The sequence below is a fragment of the Cygnus atratus genome, chromosome 1, assembly GCF_013377495.2.
Source record: "Cygnus atratus isolate AKBS03 ecotype Queensland, Australia chromosome 1, CAtr_DNAZoo_HiC_assembly, whole genome shotgun sequence".
NCBI lineage: Eukaryota > Metazoa > Chordata > Aves > Anseriformes > Anatidae > Cygnus > Cygnus atratus.
The window spans coordinates 177121225-177143463 of NC_066362.1; the positions used below are offsets into that span (position 1 = coordinate 177121225).

General features: G+C 39.2%; 1 protein-coding gene across 9 annotated transcripts in view; it reads left to right on the forward strand.

The window, feature by feature from the left end:
* Window positions 1–4783: 4783 nt before the first annotated feature.
* The window catches only part of AKAP11 (A-kinase anchoring protein 11), a 43542-nt gene continuing 26086 nt past the window's right edge, over window positions 4784–22239 (forward strand). For 3 of the 9 annotated variants that reach the window (XM_035553385.2, XM_035553388.2, XM_050708097.1), the window contains exons 1-6: window positions 4785–4890; window positions 9784–9887; window positions 15698–15814; window positions 19522–19569; window positions 20934–21068; window positions 21945–22209. In XM_035553385.2, the coding sequence (XP_035409278.1) occupies window positions 9828–9887; window positions 15698–15814; window positions 19522–19569; window positions 20934–21068; window positions 21945–22209 (625 nt within the window). In that variant the 5' untranslated portion in view covers window positions 4785–4890; window positions 9784–9827. Of the gene's footprint in view, window positions 5072–9783; window positions 9888–15697; window positions 15815–19521; window positions 19570–20933; window positions 21069–21944; window positions 22210–22239 lie in introns of all 9 variants that reach the window. The other 6 variants (XM_035553381.2, XM_035553389.2, XM_035553382.2 and 3 more) reach the window with 4 other exon arrangements.

Here is a 22239-nt window from a genome sequence, read left to right on the forward strand (position 1 = left end):
TGATGATACTATAATCTTAAACTGCAGGAAGGCAAAGATGTACTTGTTAACAAACTTTTCCAATACCTTTTCCAAAAACATTGAAAGAGAAAGGTAATTTCAACAATTCCAGGATTCTGCAATAATTTCTAAGGCTGTCTTCAGCAAACTTAGCACTTATGCACTGCTGGTTCAGAAAATGAAGAGGGCTCTCTGTATTAGTGTTGACCTTGACATTACCAATTACACAGTATGGTGTAAAGATCACAATCTTTTACCTAGTTCAGATGTATTTGCCTCTTGACTGCACTTTGACAAGCTCATAGTAACTTAGATTCATCCATAAATATAGACTGAAGACATTGAGACATATATTTGATAACAGACATGAGTTGATTTCAATCTAATGGTCTATCATAACAGTACCTTCTGGATAGTGGGCATATGCAAACAGATATTATTAGGTACTCCTGGCACATAACAACATTTGAATAACAATAGTCACAAAACTAGCAATGAAGGACACCCTAAAAACTCCCTTCTGGGCTCAAGTATCATCTGTGATCTCTAAGGAAAGATTTGTTGATGTCATAAACTCACACTAGTGGGGAAAACAAACGAGCAAACAAACAACAGGTGCATAAATCACAAGACAAAGCTGAAGAAGTCCATAAGGAATCCAAAGGGAAGTACAGTTTCATTCCTTTCTGACAGCAGTCAGTTTTTGGGAGGGTGTTTATGCACTTTCTGATTGAACAGATTGGCACTGGAAAAGTTGGATAGTACTGGTTCCATCACAACTTTTGAGAGAAGCTAAAGCCATGACATGGCTGTGGCAGCTGGACAGAAGTCCACCCAAGCTGGCTGTTTACTTTAGCTCAGCTGACTGGCCCTCTCTCTCCCTGGCAATACGCCGACTGCTCAGTTGGTTTCTTGGCTCCACAGGCATGTCAGCTGGCAAAGAAATAGATTGTTCCATTTTTGCCAGAAAGGCTGCAGAGCCAACGTGTTTTGTTGCAGTGCTCGATGAAACAAAATATTGACAAGCTGGAATTTCCTGTAGAATAAAAATTTCACTTCCCAGCCAGCTCTCGTTATTATTGTACACCCTTGTGTAACGTAGTGACGGTGTTATCGCATCCTTTAAGTAAACACAATGCACAGAAAGGATGTGACTCTGGAGAGTTCTTGGATAAGAATCTCATAGCATCTGAAGCTGTCTTTATGCAGCACAATACATCTCTTTATAAAGTTATTTTGCAACGCTTTCCATTTTGTATTAAAAGGCCTAATAGGTTGGCTCTGAGAAGCCATTTGTCAGCAGGACATAACTGGTGAACTGAGTGATGAATTCTGAATATAGTCTGTGGATTATGTCTTTCATGCAAATTGTTTTGGGAGATGATTTATGTAAGTTACAGATCAAACTCCTGCGAAAGAAAAAAAATAATAATAGTGCAACATACTTATATAAAGATTATTAGTTTCACTGAAAAAAAAAAGACAAAAAAAATCTAAAAACATGCAAATAAAAATTACTTCTCAGAGATGTCACTGGAAACAACAGATTAGTGAGACAGCCTAAAGAAACCATTATGCCATAATGCCCGAAACTGAACCATTTGTCAGAGACAAATGCCATGGCACAGCACACGTGAAAGATTCCTGACAGGATGAGTAATGAAACAACGCACTCAGATGAAGAGTTCCAGTTTTGGAGTTGGTAGGTGTGTCAAGAGTGTTTTCAAGGCGACATCGAGCAGGGTTTAAAGGGCAATGCAAGTCATCACATGGGTATGCACTTGGTGGCAGAACAAGACAATTTAAGCTGTTTCTGTACGTGGTCATCTCTGTGCTATCCCCAGTGCGATGCTGACACATTTATTATGTTGGTGAACTGGATCAGCAAAAAGGAAGGAAAGCAGGTTGTTTTTTAGTCTTCTCAGTTCAATCTCATTTACTGCTTGATTTCACAAATATTCATGCTGGCACAGTCCAGAAGCAGTTCAGATGTAAAAGCAGGTAGGTAGCTGGGCTGGGAAGCAGAAACTTATGTTATAAACAGATAAGCCACCCAAAATCATTCATGAAATTATATCATTAGTTCACATTAAATAAGCCTTGGATTTTATTTTATTATTTTTTTTGAGAATAGTATCAAGAACGGCAGATCCTTCCCAGCCTACTGCAAGGGCATCAGTGGAAAGGCTTACCCAGGTTTTCAGACTAAAAGTGCGTCTATCTCAAATTAAAGCAGGAATAGCAAGACTATAAATTATCTATCTGCCTTTGAGAAAGAAATTCTTCTTATTATTAATTACATCAGCATAGTTTATAGGATGTAATTTAATGTCTTGCCTGGACTTAAAAAAGCTTTAGTTATAGAGGGGCATGTTTTACAGGTAGTATCATCCAAAAACAAACAAACAACAACAAAAACTAACAAGCCACTGATACAATTATGCAGCTGTGTAGAAGTCATGTACAGAGGAAGAAATCTTAGTAAGGAACTAGTTAGAAAACAGATGAAAAACTACCGTAAAATCACCAACTAATCCTTCATCTCCTTTTACAAAACTCACCTTGAATACCTTTGCAGGATGACATACAAGTCAGTCTGAGACGATCCTTCAAAAAGTCGCTCCAAGCCAGTGATCTTGAAAATATCAAGCTTAAAAGACAGGTTTAGATGGTGACTTAGGATAGTGCCAATGACATAATATTTCTGACAAAAACATTCTACAGATACACATTGTTGATACAGGAAGAGCAGACAGAAGACACTACAGATGCATTGCTCTCTCCAGCCAGCTTCACCTGATGCTAGTTCCTTTCTGGGCCTGATCCTAACCTGTGGGCTGATGTCCTGGGGCTGTGGCTGGCTGTGATTCCCCTCCCCAGGCCTGATCCTGTCTCCCAGGTATGGACTGACATCCTGCATGGCCTCGACCCATTTCTGTCCCCACAGAAGAGCCTGATGCTCTGGGCTGGGGCTGTTCCCAGCTTGCCCTTCCTCCTGGCTGGGGGCAATGGGACAGGCCCCAGCTGGGGAGGCCCAGCTCTGAAAAACATAAAACTAAGCCGTACAAAATGTGCTGTACAGGACACAAAATATTGGAGCCCAGAAATACTCTATTTCTTTGTAATTAATCTACATTTAAGAAGCGTTGGCTGACCAGCCAAGTTTTCTGTGCATTTACATAGGCAGACCTTAAATCAGTTGAAAAAAAGAAAAGATAATTTCAAAGCTATCTCAATTTTTATTATTGTATAAAAAACATTTTTTTTCTGACAAACAATGGTGTGCTGCGGGTTTTGTTTCATAGTTTCCTGATGAGGGTAAATCTTGATTTTTTTTAAGGGTTTGGCAGGAAGCCATAGGAACTCATTATTCTGAATAGTCTAAGGGGAATTATAGAACAAAGGGAATGAAAAGCTTGAATTTATTTTTAAAGCCTGCTTTCTCATGTTTACATTACTTCCAGATCTATTTTGTTTTGGTAAATGTTTACCAACTGTAAGTCTTGATATATGAAGAACAACAAACCCCTCTTACAGACCGTTTAGTTTTCATGAAAACTGAAGGGTATTTGGATTGTAGGAGTTGGTCAAAAAGAGGTGTTTTTGGGTTAACCAAAGATCTGCAAAACTGTTACAATTTCTTTACTCAAAAGAATACATTTCCAAACCAGGATGGTCTCCATGGACATTGAAATGATGACAAACTTGAGTTAAATTTGATTCAATTATTCATTTACTTTTTCCCCACCCCATAGGGATGTGCAGTTGCTGGGAATATGAGACCTTTTATTTGTCCCACTTAGCTAACACTGTGACATACTTTAGAACCAGTAGTTCTTTGTTTCTTTTATCCTCCTCGTTTGTGCATGGCTTGCAGCTTTGCCCCATAGCTTGTTAGTTTTCAGGGTAAATTAAAATGTAGTTTCTCTATCTGTTAGCAAAATGAGTAATTGAATATGTATCCTCTGACTTCTAAAGTGTCTAAAACGATTATACAACCCAGAAATGGCCTGTTATCAAGGACTAAATAGGAAGGTAACAGCTTAAGTAAAAGTAGAAACAGGAATTATGTGGAAAAGCTATGGAGATCTACTAGCAAAAATTCCCACAGCCTTTCCATAGGGCTCAGATGGTGCTGGAAAGAAGAAAGAAATGCAGATGATAAGAACTCAAGGCAGTCTCTGTCTGTCTGTAAGTCACACTTTGAAATCCTCAATAAAAAAGCTACAGGGCTATTCTTTTTTTTTTAATTAATATTTTCTTTTCCACCTCCTGCCACTGTCTAAGTTTTGGATTCTTGCTGAGAACAAGTTTGGGGACTGTTTCCTTCACGTCTTCCAGAGGTTGTCACAACCAACTTGCCACTGTAGACACAGTGACACCCTGGTACGCCAAGCCTCAGCTAAACCTGGCTGGGCACTGGGAGTCTTTCGGGGAGGGGCAGCGTCATTAGTGTCGGATTAACCATTGTGCATTGTTCGAGGAACATTAACCATTGTGTACTGCTTGAGGAACTTCCCCATTAGTGCCCTCTCGGCAGGAGATTAGCACCCCGCCGCCTCCTCACCGGGCACAGCCCCGCCCCCTACGGGCGGGTAAGAGCCGTAACGGCCCCCAGGGCCGGAGGCGGCGCGCGCCCCCTCACAGCCCCTCCCTCCCCCCGAGGTTCCCGACCGCAGCCAATGGGGAAGGCGGAGGGAGCCCCACGTGACCCCCGCCCGACTCCCCGGTGAGGCTGGGGGGGTGGGGGAGGGGGAAGCGTCGCGAGAGCGTCGCGCGCGGGGGGCGGGGCCGCGCGGCCGTGACGGTGGTGGCGGCGGCGGCGGCGGCGGCGGCGGGGCCGGCGCTGGAGGAGGCGAAATGGCGGCGGGCGCCGAGGGAGACCGAGAGGTACGGGCCGGCCGCTCCCCTCCTCCTCCTCGCCCGCTGCCACAGGTGGGAGGGGGAGCGGCGAGTGCTGCTTGTTGGGTTTCCCGGCTCTCTCGCTGAGGGGATTTTGGGGGGTTTTATTACACCTGAAGCGGTTTCTGTAGGGCTCGCTGGTTCTCTTGCGTATCGAATGGAAAATAAGGTAACTATGAACTATAGATCTGGTATTATAACGGGGTTATTGAAGCTCTGTGATGTTACCAGAGAGAGGCATCGAAAAATAAAGCTTCCTGTTGTACCTGGACGGGATCAGTGGTATTAAAATCAATATTTCTTAAATAACCCCATTCTGTTCGCTTACACTAGGAAACAGCCTTACATCACTTCATGTTGGCAAGGTTATTTCAGAATTGTCCGATTGAATCAAGGCATCAATACTGCCAATAATAAATCCTTTGGAAATCAAGTGTTTTTAGAGAGGGTTTGGTTCCATTTGTCCAGGTGGATTTCTAGGCCCGCAGGCAAGGTGAGTTTTTGAGGCGTGATAATTGAATTATGCCATCTTGGTTGATGTAATTTCGTAATTTCTTACCCCTTGTGGATTCTTTAAAATCTGTGGGCAGTTGAAAAAGTACATTGATGGAACGTGTTACTCAGTGTGGAAGCATAATAATGTGAATTAGATTGTTCCCTCTTCCTGTTAATCATTTGGTGTGATTATAAAATGAAAAAAATGCCTGCTAAACAAGGTGTTCTCTGGTGAAGGTCTTTCTAAGAGGGAGTAAGTTCGCTTAAAAAAAATGCTGCTGCTTGGAAAACAACATCACCCCCCTTAAATGGTTTAGTTATGCATGAAACACGTGACAGAATAAAGTACAGAAACTTAATTGCACGGTCCCCCCGAAATCTAGACTAATGGATATTTCTGGTACCCAGAGTAATGTTTTTTTTCCAAGGCTGTATTTTGAGAATTCAGGTCCAGTCCTGGGGAAAGGCAAGGGCAATGATTTTTAACAGTGATCTAGCCAGAGAAAAGGAAGGATTCTCTTGAAGTTGGTGAAGCTTGGTATCCATGTCATATCTATATGAAATAGGGGGGAAAAAAATGACACAGATTCAAGCAAGAACAGAAGAATACAGCACTTCTAACAGAGGTGTATTTACCTACCCTGCTTAGTGTGGATGTGGCTGTGGTCAAGACAGTCTGTCATTTTTATAAATAGGCTGTTTCAAGACTGCCAACCCAATTAATGAAAGTGATAAATTATTAGAAAAGAGAAATAAAAAAGCATAAAGGAAACTTACGTTAATAAGAACTTAGTGTGTATAGTTCAGATTTATTGCATGTACAGTTCAAATGCCTCAAGCCCTTGTATACCTGTAACATAGACGTGCACGTGTACACGTCCATGCAACATAGACATGTGTACATGTCCATATAGCTACTTAAAAGATTTGCTCCGCACGCTTGTGCTTACTGACAAAAAAGATTTCCTTTTCGTTTGCTAATGATTGTCAGTGCACGCTGACTTTCAGTGAAGTTGTGTGGGATAAATTTGTATAAAGAGTTAGAGTTCATGGCAAAATTCCTCTTGAATGCACTTAAGCTGATTTCACTCCTGAATTTTGCCAGTTACAGGCACTCAAACAAGATTGGGAAAGCTAGCTGAATGCTCATTATGTGGTTTGATGAGAAAGCTTAAAATCATTTTGCCAATGATTTGCTAAAGAAAACATAATAAAACTTGCTAGAAAGACAGAGATGCTTTTATCAGTTATTCCCGTGTTTGTTTAATGAATGCTGATAGCTTTTCAGTACCAGTAAAGTTTTGTTCCTCTTCCATCTGGTATTTGTGCCATTTATTCCCCTTTTTTGTTGAGCTTACAGTAGGAGGAAATGTAATCTAATAGTCAAATACAGTATGAAGAAGTAAAAGTTACCATAAATGTTGGGTTTTAATTTAAACAAGGTACAAACTATTTCCAGGCTGTCTTGTTTGTCAGTATTTTTGCTTCCTTTCCAGTTAGTTTGAAAGTTTGGGTACTGTAAAAACAGATAATAATTTTATTCATCTTCAATTTTTGTTCTGTGTTGTATTCCTGGACAAGCAGGACTCCTGAGATTTCTCTGAAATGAGTGACAGACCTGGGATACCGTAGGTGGTGGAGGGAACCTGTATAGGGCAGGATGCAGACAAGAAGAAATGGCTATGGTGTCGAGTTGAGGCAGGGGTGTAGTGGGTTTACGTGGACCAGGGTGGAGCAGGTGGACCTCCAGGCGCCGGAGCAGAAGTCCCCTGCGGCCTGTGGAAGACCCCTGCCGGAGCAGATTCCAGGCCGGACCTGTAGCCCGTGGAGAGGAGCCCACGCAGGAGCAGGTGACCTGGCAGGAGCTGCTGCCCGTGGGGGATCCAGGTTGGAGCAGTTTGCCCCCGAGGGATGGACCCCGTGGTACGGACCCATATCTGGAGCAGTTCTTGAAGAGCTGCTGCCTGTGGGCAGCCCACGTCGCATCAGTTCAGCAAGGACTGCATCCTGTGGGAGGGACCCAACAGCACAGGGGACGAGAGTGACTGAGAAGGAGCAGCAGAGAAGAAGCGCTATAGACTGACCGTAACCCCCATTCCTCCGTTCCCCTGCGCCACTCGGGGGGAGGAGGTGGAAGAGGGTGGATGGGGGGGAAGGTGCTTTTAGTTTCTTTCCTTTGTTTCTCACTTCTCTAGCTTGTTAGTAATAGGCAGTAAATCTTACTATCTCCCTATGCTGAGTCTGTTTTGCCTGTCACGATAATTACTGTGTGATCTCCCTGTCCTAATCTCAACCCTTGAGCCCTTTTCATCGTATTTTCTCCCCGTTCCCCTTTGAGGAAGGGGGAGTGAGAGAGCGGTTGTGGTGGAGCTCAGCCGCGCACCCGAGTAAAACCACCACCAGGGGTAAGCCAGTAGAGTTATTCTCCAGCATCTTTGCATGGTGCTTTACAAGGCTGCCAGTTCCACGAGGTATGTGATGCTGCAGGGGGTTCAGCGTGGGCGCGTGGGTCTCCAGTGTGTGCTCGCTGACACCCTAGGATAGTGCTTAACCTGCTGTCTGAAGGTGGTGAAGCTGCGGAGCGCTGTACCTGACTAGACGCTGTTGGAACCCGCGTGGTTATGAAGTCAGCTCCGTGACTTTTGTGTCGGGCGTTGTTATAATTGCTGCAGGGAATGGTCGGTCTGTGGATGGCAGAGCTGGAGCGGTAGTACTCGAGCCTAGGTGAGAAACCAGCTGTCCCAGAGATGGCTGTTCTGAGCGCAAGGATGTGTTAAGAGTGGTTCCCTGGTGTGATGAGATTAACCCAGTGAGTGGGTTAGCCACTTCAGGTAGAGCAGCAGGGACAAGGAAGGTGGGCTTCTTTTCCTTGCTTGTTATTATTTCGTGGCATTTTTTTTTAACATGCAAGTCTAAACAGAAGCATCATTATGGTTTTAATCTTCTATCCACAGAAGTTTTCTGTAATTTAATTTATTTGATTTTATTATATACAGATTATATATATATATTCTGTCTGCCTATCTGTTTCATGTCGTTGTCTTAATTTTCCAAACTTGAGAGAGAGCTAGTTAAGTGAGATACTGTGCTCCAGGAATGGAAATGGTGCAGTTTATGTAGGTGTAACTTTTTTTTGAAGATTCCGGCAAGTTCATCTTTATGAAGGAAAGCAGAAATCAAGGTGGAATGTGAATAGATATCTGCAATCATCATTATTATTATACCTGTGAGGAGGCTTTGTTTTTATAGTTGCTGATGGGGGAGAGAAGATGAAGAATATGATAACTTTATGTCAGTACTACTTTTCTTATTTAAATTACACCTACTCAAGGACAAACCCATGCTTGTTCCTGTATAAAGAGTGTATGTGTGAGCTTGAGGTGATGTCAAGAAAATCAAGCTGGTTAGCTGTGCAAAGGAGACCTATGCTCTGATGTATTGATATGTATTTATTTTTTATTTTGCAATCAATTTGATATGCTCCTTACCTGGTTTGTTTTACCAGGAGTCTTTTCTTGGCTAAATTCTGTGACCATTGAGAAAGATGAAGTGTCAAAACTTTTATATGACTTAAAAGGCCAGCATACGCTTTCTGTTTTCATTAATGCCTTTTATTCATCACTGTTTTGGGGGGATATAGGGATGAGTGAAATTAGATTATTTTGTTTCTTTATATTGCTGTGAATTAAACAGAGAAAATTGTGAAACCTGTTTAGATTTCATTCCCAGATCCATGTATTTGTTGTTGGAATTGGGCTTGAGATCAGTAAGGGTAGCTGGCGTAAGCAGAAGCTCTTCTGACCGATCATGATGAAGCACTGGTGAATGCGCCCTTGGTCCCCTGAGTTTTGCCAGCTGAGGCAGGACTGCTCAGGGCAGTGTGAGAAGCCTGTGGATGTGTGTTATCCTAAACAGGGGTCGTGTACTGTTTGTCCGTAGGTGACAGAGATAATCAGGCCAGTTGGTCGAGTGGGTAAGAGCTACATGTTTCCCCTCCGGATTGCTGAAGCGTTGTTCTGGTGCCTTGTGTGGTACAAGAGCCTGCTGATGAGCTTCGCCCAAGGCTCAATGATAGTGAAACAGTATTTCACGTAATGTTGTCTTCCACCAAGGCACCACTGAAATGTAGTTAAATAAACATTTATGAACTAGCAGTAATATGTGTGTGGGGGGTTATTGTTACCATTAATTTTACATTTTCTGCATCATTTTAAGTTAAGGCGGTATATTTTCCAAGGGCAACGATCTGGATGGTGTGCTGCTTCATCTTAGTTTCAAAATGTATTTTCTTTCTATAGGCTCTTGTTTTGTCTACTTGCATTTTCAAATTGTATTACTAACTAAGTGGGGAACCATAAAAATAATCAAGTGTAAATGTTTTTGTAGGTATTTTGAGCTGACTTTCATTGGATACTAAGATTGGTAAAATCATGGATACGTACGCAAGGGCTCAGGGCAGTCGAATGAAACCAAGAACGTCTGTGAAAAAGGTAACTCATTTAAAAAAAAAAAAATTCATAGATTTTGCATCTTTTTTGCAGCAGTCTAATAATAAACAAAGTGAACGCTAAGGATTTTTTGTTTGTGTTTGTTGCTTTTTAAGTTTTAACTTCGGTAGACTAATGTTTCAAAGAGGCAAAAAACTGTCCTTGCTTTATGCATTGGCATATTTAGCATAGTAGAACTGTGAGAAAGAATAATTGGAAGAAGGCTTTTGCCTCGTCTTCCTTTTTTGTTTTGAGGTGATGTGATATAACTGTGGTGTATTTATATGTTAAAATTTGCCTTGTTTATGGAATATAACTCTTTTATTTTGAGTGTTGGTTGACATTTATATGTAACAAATTAAAATATAAACACATAGTGTTCATTGAAAACTGTTGTGTGAAATCTGTGTTCGGGCTTACTGTAGTATCTTTAGACCTTTGTTTCCGTCCTGGCTTATCTTTATTGTTTACGTGAACTTCTGGGTGGTGCTTTGGTGAAAAGTAAAGTCTGCCTAACACTTGTGAAAGATTATTTTTTGAACAGTATTTATTTATTCTTTTTATTTTGTCCCTTCAGTTTAGAGAAATAACCTACAGCTTCCTCAAATGAAAGTATTACACGGCAGTTTATCCTGAAGGAACAAATTGATTTATCCAATGATATTTCTCAAAGTAGTTGAATGCAGATGAGTATTTTTCTGGATCTTCCTTGACTTTTGACTTAAAACTGTGTACGGTGCTAAAGAAGAGAAACTGAGCAAGAAAAAATTTTGTCACCTGGAAACTGCATTGTTTTGTTCCATAAAACAGGTTTTTCTTTTTTTTTTTTTTTTTTTTTTTAAAGTCCGGGTATGTAGTATAGGTCCTGTAGGAACAGCTTGAGAGCAAATACGAGCATTACGGAATTGCCAGGCAGAGAATCACTTGTTCCAGTTTCTGGTAACTGCCATGCATTAATCAATTTCTAATTATGGGTGATATTCTTTCACTTTAAGACACAATGTATATACAACTTTTTTTTACAGGTTTACGAATAAACTACAGTTAAATTATTTGTTTAACAACGTTCAGGTCATTTTACGCTTGAGCATAGAGTGAGTTTTAGAGGATGTTTTTAATCTGCCCTTTTTGTTTCCTCTTCAATTTAAACATGCACAGCCCCAACATAAAAACAGACAAAAATCCCCTAGGTTTTTAGGCCTTCGCGTTGCAGAAACATCTCTCTAATAATGACAGTGACTAGTGATTCCTCACAGATAATAACGGTTGCCTAAAATGCTAGTTCTATGAATTGCCATTAAGCAGTCAGGACTGTGTGGTTCCAGCGACATGAATTCCGCCCTTCCCAGGTGTCTCACAGAACTCTGTTTTCATTCAGACTGACTCTGGTGTTTTGATTTGTAGCGGTCTCCTCTTGATTTTTCCCTGAGGGGTAGCTACTTAAGAAATGGTGGAGAGCTTCCGTTCTTTCTCACAGAGCCAGGCAGTAGGGTGGTCAGAATTGCACTGTATTTCATCTGCTGTTGATTCACAGCTTGCAGTCTGAGTCCTGTCTTCATAATACTTCAAAAGGAAATGTTAAAGTAGCTGTAGAAGTCAGTGCATGGTTGTGGTATGCACACTGAAAGTTCAGGTTTCCATTTTTACAAAGTGACTTCAAAATAATAAGCCCGTTTAAATCTTACAGCAGCAGAAGTCAAGAAGAGCTCTTTTGTTACTTAAGAGCAGAGTAAACGTTACTTGCCAGCATTGGACTTGATTTCTTGGCAAATAATGGAAGAAAAAATGAGATTTTTTTTTCTGATACCGTTAGTGTTCCTGGAAATTTCCTTCTGGTAGCCTTGCCAAAGTTGTTTTTTCCAATGTTACAGACATCTTGCAGGCTTGTTTGGTTGCTCGAAATTTTTAGGAGGCAGTTGTATAAAACAGTTACTGAGTTTACTGGTAGAAACTGTATGCTAGTCATACAGTGAAGGATCTGTAGCTAATGACTTCTTGATTTGTGGTCTACAAAGGGAACAATGCAAAACTCTGCATTGTTCTTTTAAGCTGGAGAAGTGATAAGGATTTTTGATTGTTGAGGTCTGTCTTGCTCTGCATGCAATTTAGGATATTTGTATTTTCCCCTACTATAACTTAGTGAACGCAGATTTCAAACCTGCTATTGAAATAGGGTTTCCTGTCAGACATCTGAATTCGAGATTGCTGTGAGGAAGGAGTATACAGACCTAGCAAGTAGAGCTTTCTAGGTAGCTTGTTTTTTTGCCCATGTGTAGATGCATGTTGGTAGTAGTTGTACTACTTAGAAGAACAAATTAACATCTTTCTGCTGAAGATGACCTTGTCTTTACCTACGCTGATCAGCGAGTCCCTGAGACTATCAGATTTTCAATTTTTAATTCAGCCGAGTGTCTCACAGGCCGGAGTTGAGGGAACTTGCTTTCAGTGCCTCTTGGATAAGAGGTTTTCCCTGAAATTGAGTCCAGTCCTCTGCTGTTAAAAGCAGAGTTGTGGTAATATGAAGAAGTTTTCAAATACAGTCTCACTGTTAATGAGGGGAGATTAAAACAAAAACACAAAACCAAAACAGACAAAAAAAAAACTCCAAAATCCCCTACTACTGATTTTAAGCCTTTTTGAACCACACTGCTGTAATGATTAAAAACTTTATGAATTTCACACTGAAACTATTCACAGCAAATTTACACCTGTTCATAGGTGTCAGTATTCAGCTTGAGTAGTATTTTTTTTTTTCCTTTTGCTGATGTTCACCGTCGTGGTGTATGTACAGTCATAAGTCTGTTCTCTGTTAACTTCGATTTTTTGGAAACTGTAAGCCAAGGTTTTAGTGTGCTTTTGTATGAAAGCCTCTGCATTCCAGTGATTATCCTTCATAGTCCTCCTTTTTGTGCTTGTTGCAAGTTAATCTTCTTTTTACGTGTGGATGATATGGTATGTGCAATCACAGAGGACTGGAATGATGTCAGTTCTGGTAAAGGATGCTGCAAGGGTCACGTTTGCTATTTTCAGTGCTGCATCATATTGATTGTTCACTGCTATATCATGATCAAAAGATAAAGTCAGGTCTCTTGCTTCCCAGCTTGTGAATTCAGAATTCTATTTAAATGCTTGCTATTAGTTTTTGAGGACATAACCTTGTGCTTCATACGTTTACATTTCAAACTATTATTACCTTGAGGAATTTCTTCCTGTATATGCCACCTCTCTTCTTAATTGATGATACCTGCTTGCTTTGAGTTACCACGTTCGTCTGTACATTTACTCTTTTTTTTTTTTTTTTTTTTTAACACTTATTCATGCTGATGATACTTGACCTCAGTCTCAAGTTGGAAGAAGTTGATTTTTGGTTACTGGCCCACATCTGTTATCCTATCAAAAAACCCCTTTGCTGGCTCTGGCTAGGCCTGTTCTTTTCCAGAAGCAGCTCTTCTACAAGCTCTCCGTTTTTTAACTCTCCCTTTGGTTCAGTGTCAGTAAACTATGGAAGATAATGTGGTCGAGGTAGGTGAGATCTATCTTCTGCCTGGTAATTTCCATATCTGTTTATTCTTTCCATGTTCTAAGCTCTTTTATATTCATTCATATGATCTTAAAAACACACATCACCTCCTTCCACTCCTTCTGAAGTCAGTATATTGTATCTCTTCAGTCATGTAGGGCCTCTGTCAGTGTGTGTATTGGGTTTGCCTGGCAAGGGTTTAGTAGCGGGGGGTCTGCCAGACCTTCATGTAGTATTGTTTGACAGTTCTTCCAGACCTGAGGGAGATTTTTTTTCAGATTGTTGCACATTTCTTTCTTATGTACTTCAGCCTAGCATTCTCCAAGCATCTGAGTTTAGTAACTTGAACTATAGTAATTATTAATGCCATACTTTTGTTCAGTTTTCCATCCTGCCTTTCCTTTCAAAATATTAAACTTACTAAGGAAGAAAATACTTACATATAATTAAGATGTATGTTGATACTTTGTAGCCTTAGAAAACCCAGTAACTAGAGAATAATCTTCAGCACTTGTCAGACTGGATTACTTCTGGCCTGCAGAGAATTAGCAGGTCATGTTTGACTTTTTTATTAATGTTTTGAGTGCTGTGACTGATTAAGTTATTGTATAAGCTGAAAATGAGACATTTCAACATGTTGGTTTGACTTCAGAAATTACTTTTCTGTGGGATGAGTGGGGGAGAGAGTTAGTGCTTCTAGATCTATTGCGGGAGAGTCTCTGAGCAGTATTGGCATTGCAGCCACCTGTAAATCTGGATGAGTTAGAGTCAGAGTCTGCATATTGTCTGCATATTTTGGAAAGTATGGAGATATTTATGCAACGTTGTGAGAGGAAAATTGCAGCTAAACATAGGGAGACAAAGGAGTAGATGGAAGTCAGAATTATTTGAATCAATTTAAAATTTATTTCAAATGACCCCCAAACTGCCTTAAATGCACTCCAAAGTACTTTGGTTGCATTGCCATCTCTTACTTTTCCATAAAAATGCCTGTTTTGACTGCTTTAATGTCACTTGGCCATTGCTGTCCTAGCCTTGTTTGCTAATGTTCTGAAATATGTTTTGGTAATTTCAGGGATCCTGAATTTTGCTTTTGTCTATCCATTCTAGAAATGCTTTCCTAGTTTTGCATTACGATGAACACAAGCGTGGTAACACTGGCCGTGCTAATTGGGCTTCTAGTGCGGTAGTGTATAACACTGTTTTTGTTTTTTTCAGAGCAGATTCATCTTTCCTGAGGTTTAATTTTGATACCTAAGATCAGTTTTTACCATAAAGGGATTGCATTTGTTGTGGGATTGTCAGAAATGCAAAGCCTTCTCTGACTAAATTTCGCTTTCTAGTACTTATACTGTTGTTTACGAAGCTATGCAGGTTTGAAATAACTTGTAAACTTGATGCATTTCTCACTTAATTTTTATCAGGGCAATCATATGGAGAATAAATAACTAGATCGACAATTTATAACCACATTGTGGTCTTATTTTCACTTCTTAACCTTTCTACTTGCTAGAAAAGACAATTTTAAAAACAAAATTGAAGAAAAAAGGTGGCTGACTTTCAAAAAATAAAAGTGAGAGGGTATTGTAGGTTGGTTTTCTTACAAGCTGAGGACACCTTCAGTTTTTCTGTCATCTTGTTTTATTTGATTTCAGATAGCAGTGATAATAACGCTTCTGTTTTGCTGCATTTTGTTACACTGGGAGAAATTCCTAGATTTTCAAACCTTTTTTAGTCATGCTTGCATGTCACCATACATTTAAATAAATGTTAAAAGAAATAATTACATAGAATTAAGTTCTTTATTTTTTCACAGAATGGAGAAGAAGAATGTGTAGGGTGGTTCTTGAATTCTTTAGTTTGTTTTCTTCCACTCTGACTGGTGAAGCCACCTCTATAACATTTCTTGGCTAAACTTGCTTTTCATTCTCTTTAAGGAAAAGCTGATGGAAAGTTCCATGTACAGGCTCCAAGGAATGGAATGGGTGGGGCTTGGGTTTCTTCTTGGATTCATCTGTTTCTTTTTCCCAAGTCTACGTGTTCTCACCATATTATTATTATTATTTTTTTTTAAATACAGACAACTTATTTTGCAATAAAATTTTCTTGAAGAAAAGACCTTATCTGTTTAAACTCAAGATGTGGAATTTAGTGGTTAAAATTTTAGTGGTGGTTTATATACAAAATTGTTTGAAACAATACTTATAGTAAGGAAAACTATGGGAGTGTAAGGGATAGACCCTGTATTGAAAACTGAAAATACATTTGTCCTTTCTTTTCCATTCTTTTTCAGAGTTTTGGTGAAGGTGTTCTGCAGTCTATGAAGTCACTGCTACACAGCAGGAAAGAGTTATGCAGTATATCAGCAGATGAATGTGTAAATCGGGAAGAACAAGATCATTTTATTGAGGTTTGGCTTAACCTTACTATTTATATATATATTTTTGGTTATGGTAGAAGATTATATAGCTTGCAGCAGAATGGGAATAGCAAATGTGAGCAGTATTGCAACTTACTGGCTGGTAACTCTCTACCCCAAATTGTCATTCTTGAATTCAGCCGCTGTAGCGTTGAAAACAGCTGTGACATTTCAAGATGACGTTTCTCTGCTTTGTGGGAATTGTGAAACTAAATAATAAAACGTGTGGACTTTGTAAGAGTTGTGTAACTGGGTGTACTGCATTTGTGAGCACTACTGTGATCAGGTTGTATGGACAGTACCCTAACAAAAGTAGCGGAGCATTTTGATCCAGGTCTGAAGATAAACGTTTGCGGATTACTCATATTTACCTTGTGAATATCCGCACTAAAAGTGGATCCAGTAAAGTGGGTCAGGGCTTCTCGTATATGAATATTTAGGCCAAAAATTAAACAAGGTCTGGTGGTGGAAAAAGGGTTAAAAAACAAATGAACAAACAACAATAAAAAACAGTAGGCCTGGACAGAAATCAGGGCTATACAGGTAAATCTTGAGCTGTGAGGAGGATGACTAGAACTGTTTGAGTTATAAGACTGAAGAAGCTGCTCTAAGGGAAAATTAAAAAGCTAAGAAGCAACATGTACTGTGTATCTCGTATTAAGAGCTTTAGAAGGCTACTGAGTAGTTGACAGGCTTGACAAAGGAGCTTATGGAAGGGGATGGTGACCTGAACTGGTCAGAGAGAAGTGGAAATGAAGCAAAAAAAGCTCAGAAAATCATTAAGGAAGACTGGTAGTTAGATAAGGAGTAGCAGGAGAAAGGGAAGACGCAGATTGTGTGACCAGCAGAGGGGAGGGAGGATTGCCTGGGTGTCTCCAGAGTGTTGGGAACTGGCTGGATAGTGAGGTTGGTGACTGGATCAAGTGTTTGGGGAGCGGGCAAGGAGCTATTCTTGTGAAAGATGAACCCTCCACCCCCCCCCATCCCCCCACTTTTTTTTTTTAGCAAAAATTGCTGAACAGCAAACAGCCGGCAACAGTTGATGTGCCTATAACGATGGTCCCTATGGACAAAGATAGCTTCCTATATTTAGTTACCTTATTAGCTCAAACAATTAAGAGCCCTGTGGTTGAAATGTAAGAGGGTCGATAGAAGGACCACAGAACAGGTGTTTTTTCTTATAAAAATACAGAGAAAGACATCTATATACAGAATATTGCTAAAAGAAATTATTAGGACTGTGAAGGTAATTGCTTAGACGTATGAAAACCAGGTTTAGGCTTCCTGTGCCATTTCAGTCAAGCACCTCTGTGCCCATGGATTTTGATAACCTTCAAATCTAGTGTCACATATAGTTTAAAACATAGGCTTGTCTTACTGATTGTTGGCCCTTCGATCTCCCTGGCCTACTCCCAACAACTTCTGAATGGCTGCGCTATTTTCAGACATGTTTGCGATCTTAAAGGTGATTATGTTTCTGTGAAAACTGGAGTTTAGACATAATAAATCTAAATTAATGTTGTCACTGAGGCAGAAATAGGCAGACTCAGCAGTGGTGTGGTCTCTGATGGCAGTTTGCTGGCTAATCAGTGTTCATACTGACCTGTTAGTCCTCATCTGTGCAAAGCTGTAGCTCCTGCATGCTGCCCTGTCTTGCACAATGAAGTATTCTGTGGGAGAGGGAAGGGATTGGAATTACTATTTTGAGGAAGAGGAAAGGACATGTAAGAAGACAAAAGAGCATACACTCGCTAAGAAATGGTGTACCAGCATCAAATGGGTGTACGAGCATCAGCAGACCCTAAAGCCTCCCAAAATATCTTCAGAGAACTGGTTTTCCTCTAAGTCCTTAAATTGCTTGGTATTCTCTTATGCCTCTTCTGTGGAGGAATTCAGTTCATATTGTAGGTATTGTGCAGGTAAAAGACGAAGGAATTGAAAGGTGTCTTGCAGATACTGTATGGATAAAAAAAAAAAAAAGTCGGAGCTGAAGGATGTATCAATTGAAAAGGATTGTTTCATAGTTAGCACAGTGAATGTGGTGCTGGAGAAATGTAATTTGCCAAGAGCTCTTTGGAATGTTACTACAAAGCGTTTCATTTAGGATTTTGTCATAACTGAAATAAGGATGAGTGGATGTAAACAGGAAGATGCTTTCTGGGGGCAAAGTAGTTTCCTAACATGACACCACCTGAAATAAACAAGTCAGAATTTTTAGTATTTTAGTAAGATTTCAATTTGAAATGAGGCTTATCATTTCAATGTGTGACAAAACGTACCGCTTATTCGAAACTCAAATACACTACAAAGCAATTGTTTTTCAGCCATTTCTTTTCCTCGTTCTTTCATAGTTTCTATATACGCACAGGCAAGTTGCTGAAACAGTAAGTGATGATAAGCACAGAGGTGTTCTTTGCTAATTTTAGATGCGAGAACCATTTGACTACTTTATATAAACAGGGAGTAGGTGTCACAAATTTAATGTGAGAAGTTGTGGCTGCCCCATCCCTGGGGGTGTTCAAGGCCAGGCTGGATGGGGCTTTGGGCAACCTGGTCTGGTGGGAGGTGTCCCTGCCCATGGCAGGGGGTTGGAATTAGATGATCTTTAGGGTCCCTTCCAACCCAAATCATTCTGTGATTCTACGTGAGCTGTGACTTGAATATGAAAAATCCATTCTATTGCGTAGTGCTCTAAAATAATTGAATCCAAGCCATATCACATTTAACTGCAAACATCAGTGGAAGCATTTAATCTTTGTGTACCAGTTATTACAACCTTGCTTTGAAAATAAATGCTTTGGGTTTTTTAGTAGTATGCAGTTACCCTATTGATGAGTCATAAGGGAAATATTAAATGAGAACTGAGGAAATCTGACATTGGAAACAAAGTTTGAATAGGTGTATGTAACATAGATCATGAGCTGGCACTGAAGAATGAAGATAATACAAAATATTTGCTGCCTTTGATCTGTTAGTGTTGAATGATACAAGATGCCTGTAGGCAGAATAGAAGGAGAGTGTAATAAAATATCACCCCTGTCTACAAGCCCAAAAACCAGAGGTACAGTTGACATTTCTGACATATACCAGGTTCTTGAGTCTGACGAGTTTTTTTTGAGGTTGAATATTTTAATCCTTTTACTTTAGGGGTTTGTCTACTTGGATATTGTGTGCAAACAAGTGGATTAAAACACATCTGCTGTCTTTTGGCCTGAGGATAACCAGTTTACGTGGTAAATAGTCTAGGTGTTAGCGCTGTGCTCTCTTCAGTATATCCAAATGTGTTGTAGTTTGTTAGCATGGACAGATTTCAGATCGGAACTGGTTTATACGTGTCCAGCCTAAAGCGCTGATCTTTGCAAAATCATGTTTATTTTAACAGACTGAATGGGACATATATGTGTTGATAAATTTATACCAGCCAATAGGCCATTAGAAAATTTTCTATGTAGTGGGTTTTGTATGTTGTATGTGCCCTTTAGTCTGAGCTGATATCTACAAGTCAAATATTACAGTGTTACTGTTTATATGTAAGACTCTGCACTACTGTTCAGGCAAGTTATGCTACCCAAACGTATGGTTTTTGTGGTGGTAGAATGAAGCTTTATGATGAAATCTGCTAAACTTTTAAATTTCTATAGGAAATCTACAAAGTTTTGTTCTGTTTCTTTAATATTGTTCATGTGTTTATTCTACAGATTACATTTATAGGTTTTGCTGAAGAGATGGGTACTGCACGTTTGCAGGTATGGTATGTCTGTCTGGATTGGAAAACAATGTTCTTCAGCACTGGTGCTTTCTTCTAAGTAGTACACAGTTTGTGGGATAGAGGAGTTTTGATTTTTGAGAAATGAAATATATTTGCATTCAGCATTTAAAAGCATAACAGTTTTAAACATTGTTGAGAGGTTGAATATAATTATTTTAATGTCATCACTAGTGTTTCTATATCTATTTTAAATACAGCCTGAAGCAGTCTTTGTGTTGGAATGGTCTGAAATGGCATACTTAAATTGTAGTTTGTTTGTTTTGTTAAAAACTGTATGTGACCTTCTTAATATTTGTGCTTATTAATGTAGTGCAGTCACAGTGTGCAAAGCTAGAAGTTCTCTGAATTGACTGCTAGCCATGCAATTGCTATTATTTCTGGAGACTTAGATGAGGAAATATTTAAAGAGGGAAGCGTAGCCAATTTGTGGGGTTGTCATACAATTTTAAGAAGTTAAGGATTGATTTCTCTTGTGCAACTTGTATGTCAGTATAACACCATAACATGTTTGTAGTACTACTCCACGCTTTGTCTAGATCTCAGTAGGGATTGCTGTAATGGTTTGCTGATGTTTAAAACATCTATTAAACAATAGAAACGTATGAATCCGTTTGTGTTCAGAATTGTACCTTTGTTGCTAATTAATAAAATTATAGTCCTGCTAAATATTCACCCAAGTATGGGTGAGAGTTATTTGATTGTATAGAGTTAGATGACATTTATAGAAAAATTAGGCTGAGTAGGTTTATGAAGACTTGCTTCATACAATATAGATGCATAGTGTTTAGATTGCTTTAAAAAAAAATCATAAATCTTTCACAGGCCTTTTCTGTGTTTTCAATAAATATAAAGTTATCTGAGATAATGCTGAAAAAGAAAAAGCCAATGTTCCTTTTCCTATAATAGGGGGCTATAGTACCATTCCAATAAAGCATGCTAAGAGCATGTAGAGATCCACTGAGAACAGTTATTAGGTGAGATCAGTCTTCTGTATGTAGCTGGGTACTTTGTACAATGTGCAGTTGCTTTTTGGTGCTTCCAAGATTCTTCTTTGTGACGTTTAAACCTTTTCTGTCCCATGAGAAGCAGTGGAAATTCTTCTTTTGGTAGAAGAGTGAGTTAAAGATTTGTGGATTGAATTATTTGTGGAAAAGAGTTTTATATCAGAGCTCAGGAGAGTAAGTAAAGAATAGGGTAATAAATAGTGGATAAAAGAGAAGCTTTACCAAAAGTAGCTGCTGTTAATATTTGGGGGGGGGATGTGAGATCAAAACCTCTTCATTACTTTTCACTTAATTTTTTTCACTTTTTGTTCTCAATATTTTCATACATTAAAATCAGGAGTTGGCAGCTGTTTCTGCAGATCTTCCAGATGTTCTGAAATCGCTTCAGTTGTGCAAACTGAAAGAAAATGAGGTTGTTTTTCTAAAAGATGTTAGGAAGACCTTGGCAAAACCTTGTGTCACAAAACATCAGGTAAATATTTTGTTGTCTTGCATGTCTGAAGTACAGAATTGCCTTAAAGGGGCATTGTTTGGCCTCTTAAAGAGTTTAATAATATCACACCTTGTTTTGTTTGTATTTTTGGGCCACGATAGTATTAACGTTACATTTCTGTGGTTTTTGTTTAAAATGTGTGTTAGAAAATCTCAAAATAAACTTGTTCTCATGTACAGTTAAGTACCTGTATTACTAACTCAAAATATCTAACATATTATGATGCTGATCCAGTCCTTTTGCTCAAGTATAGTCCCTTTTACTGCCAATTTGGAAAGAAGGTGAAGCTTGTCAAATTGCCCATCTCTGCTCTGTTCTGATATGCCTTCCATCTTCTCCAGACTTCCCTCCTTGAAACAGAGATGCCAAGAAATTATTAGTGTCAGGTCTTCATAAAACTCAGTGGGTTCTTTTCTTTTCCAGTCACACGTTGTTAAAGCAACTTTATGCAATGTTGCCTTGCATGGTAAATTAAATCATGTTGCGTACAAGTTTTTTTTATATATTGAAACAAATAATCTATAAACTGAAATAATGTTAAGCACAAACACGCTTTGAAATTCTGTCTTTATGGATTTTTTAACACGTGTGTTCTTTAAATAGATTCATGACTGCATATTATCAGGGTTGTATTATACAACCTCTTTTGTCTTATTGCAATGACTTACTCAGAATATAGAGGTCATTAAAATGCTAAATGATTTTAAATATCACTTTACACATTTTTTTTTATCTTTTAAAATACTTGTAAATTGTTTACTGTTCATAAAATGTGTTGAGGGAATCCATTGTTATTCCTACAGTTGAAATTATTCAAAGATTGTTATATTGGTTTTCTTGTTGCTCTTTTTCAAGAATCAGCTTCCTGAAGTGCTTTGTGTGATGCGACTGTCTCCTGCATTCCCAAGGATCAAAGCAGATTATGTATTTACTTTGCTAAGCAAGTATACCACAGGTGTAAGATACGCAGTTGAAAAAAAGTCATTGCAAAAACATCGACCAGAGACATCCTGTACAGAAGATGATGATACTAATCAATCAGTCTCTTCAATTGAGGATGATTTTGTCACTGCTTTTGAGCAGTTAGATGAAGATGAGCCTTCAAAGATGCAAAGTGTTGGTAAGTTCTTGCATGCTGTTGACTTGTAGG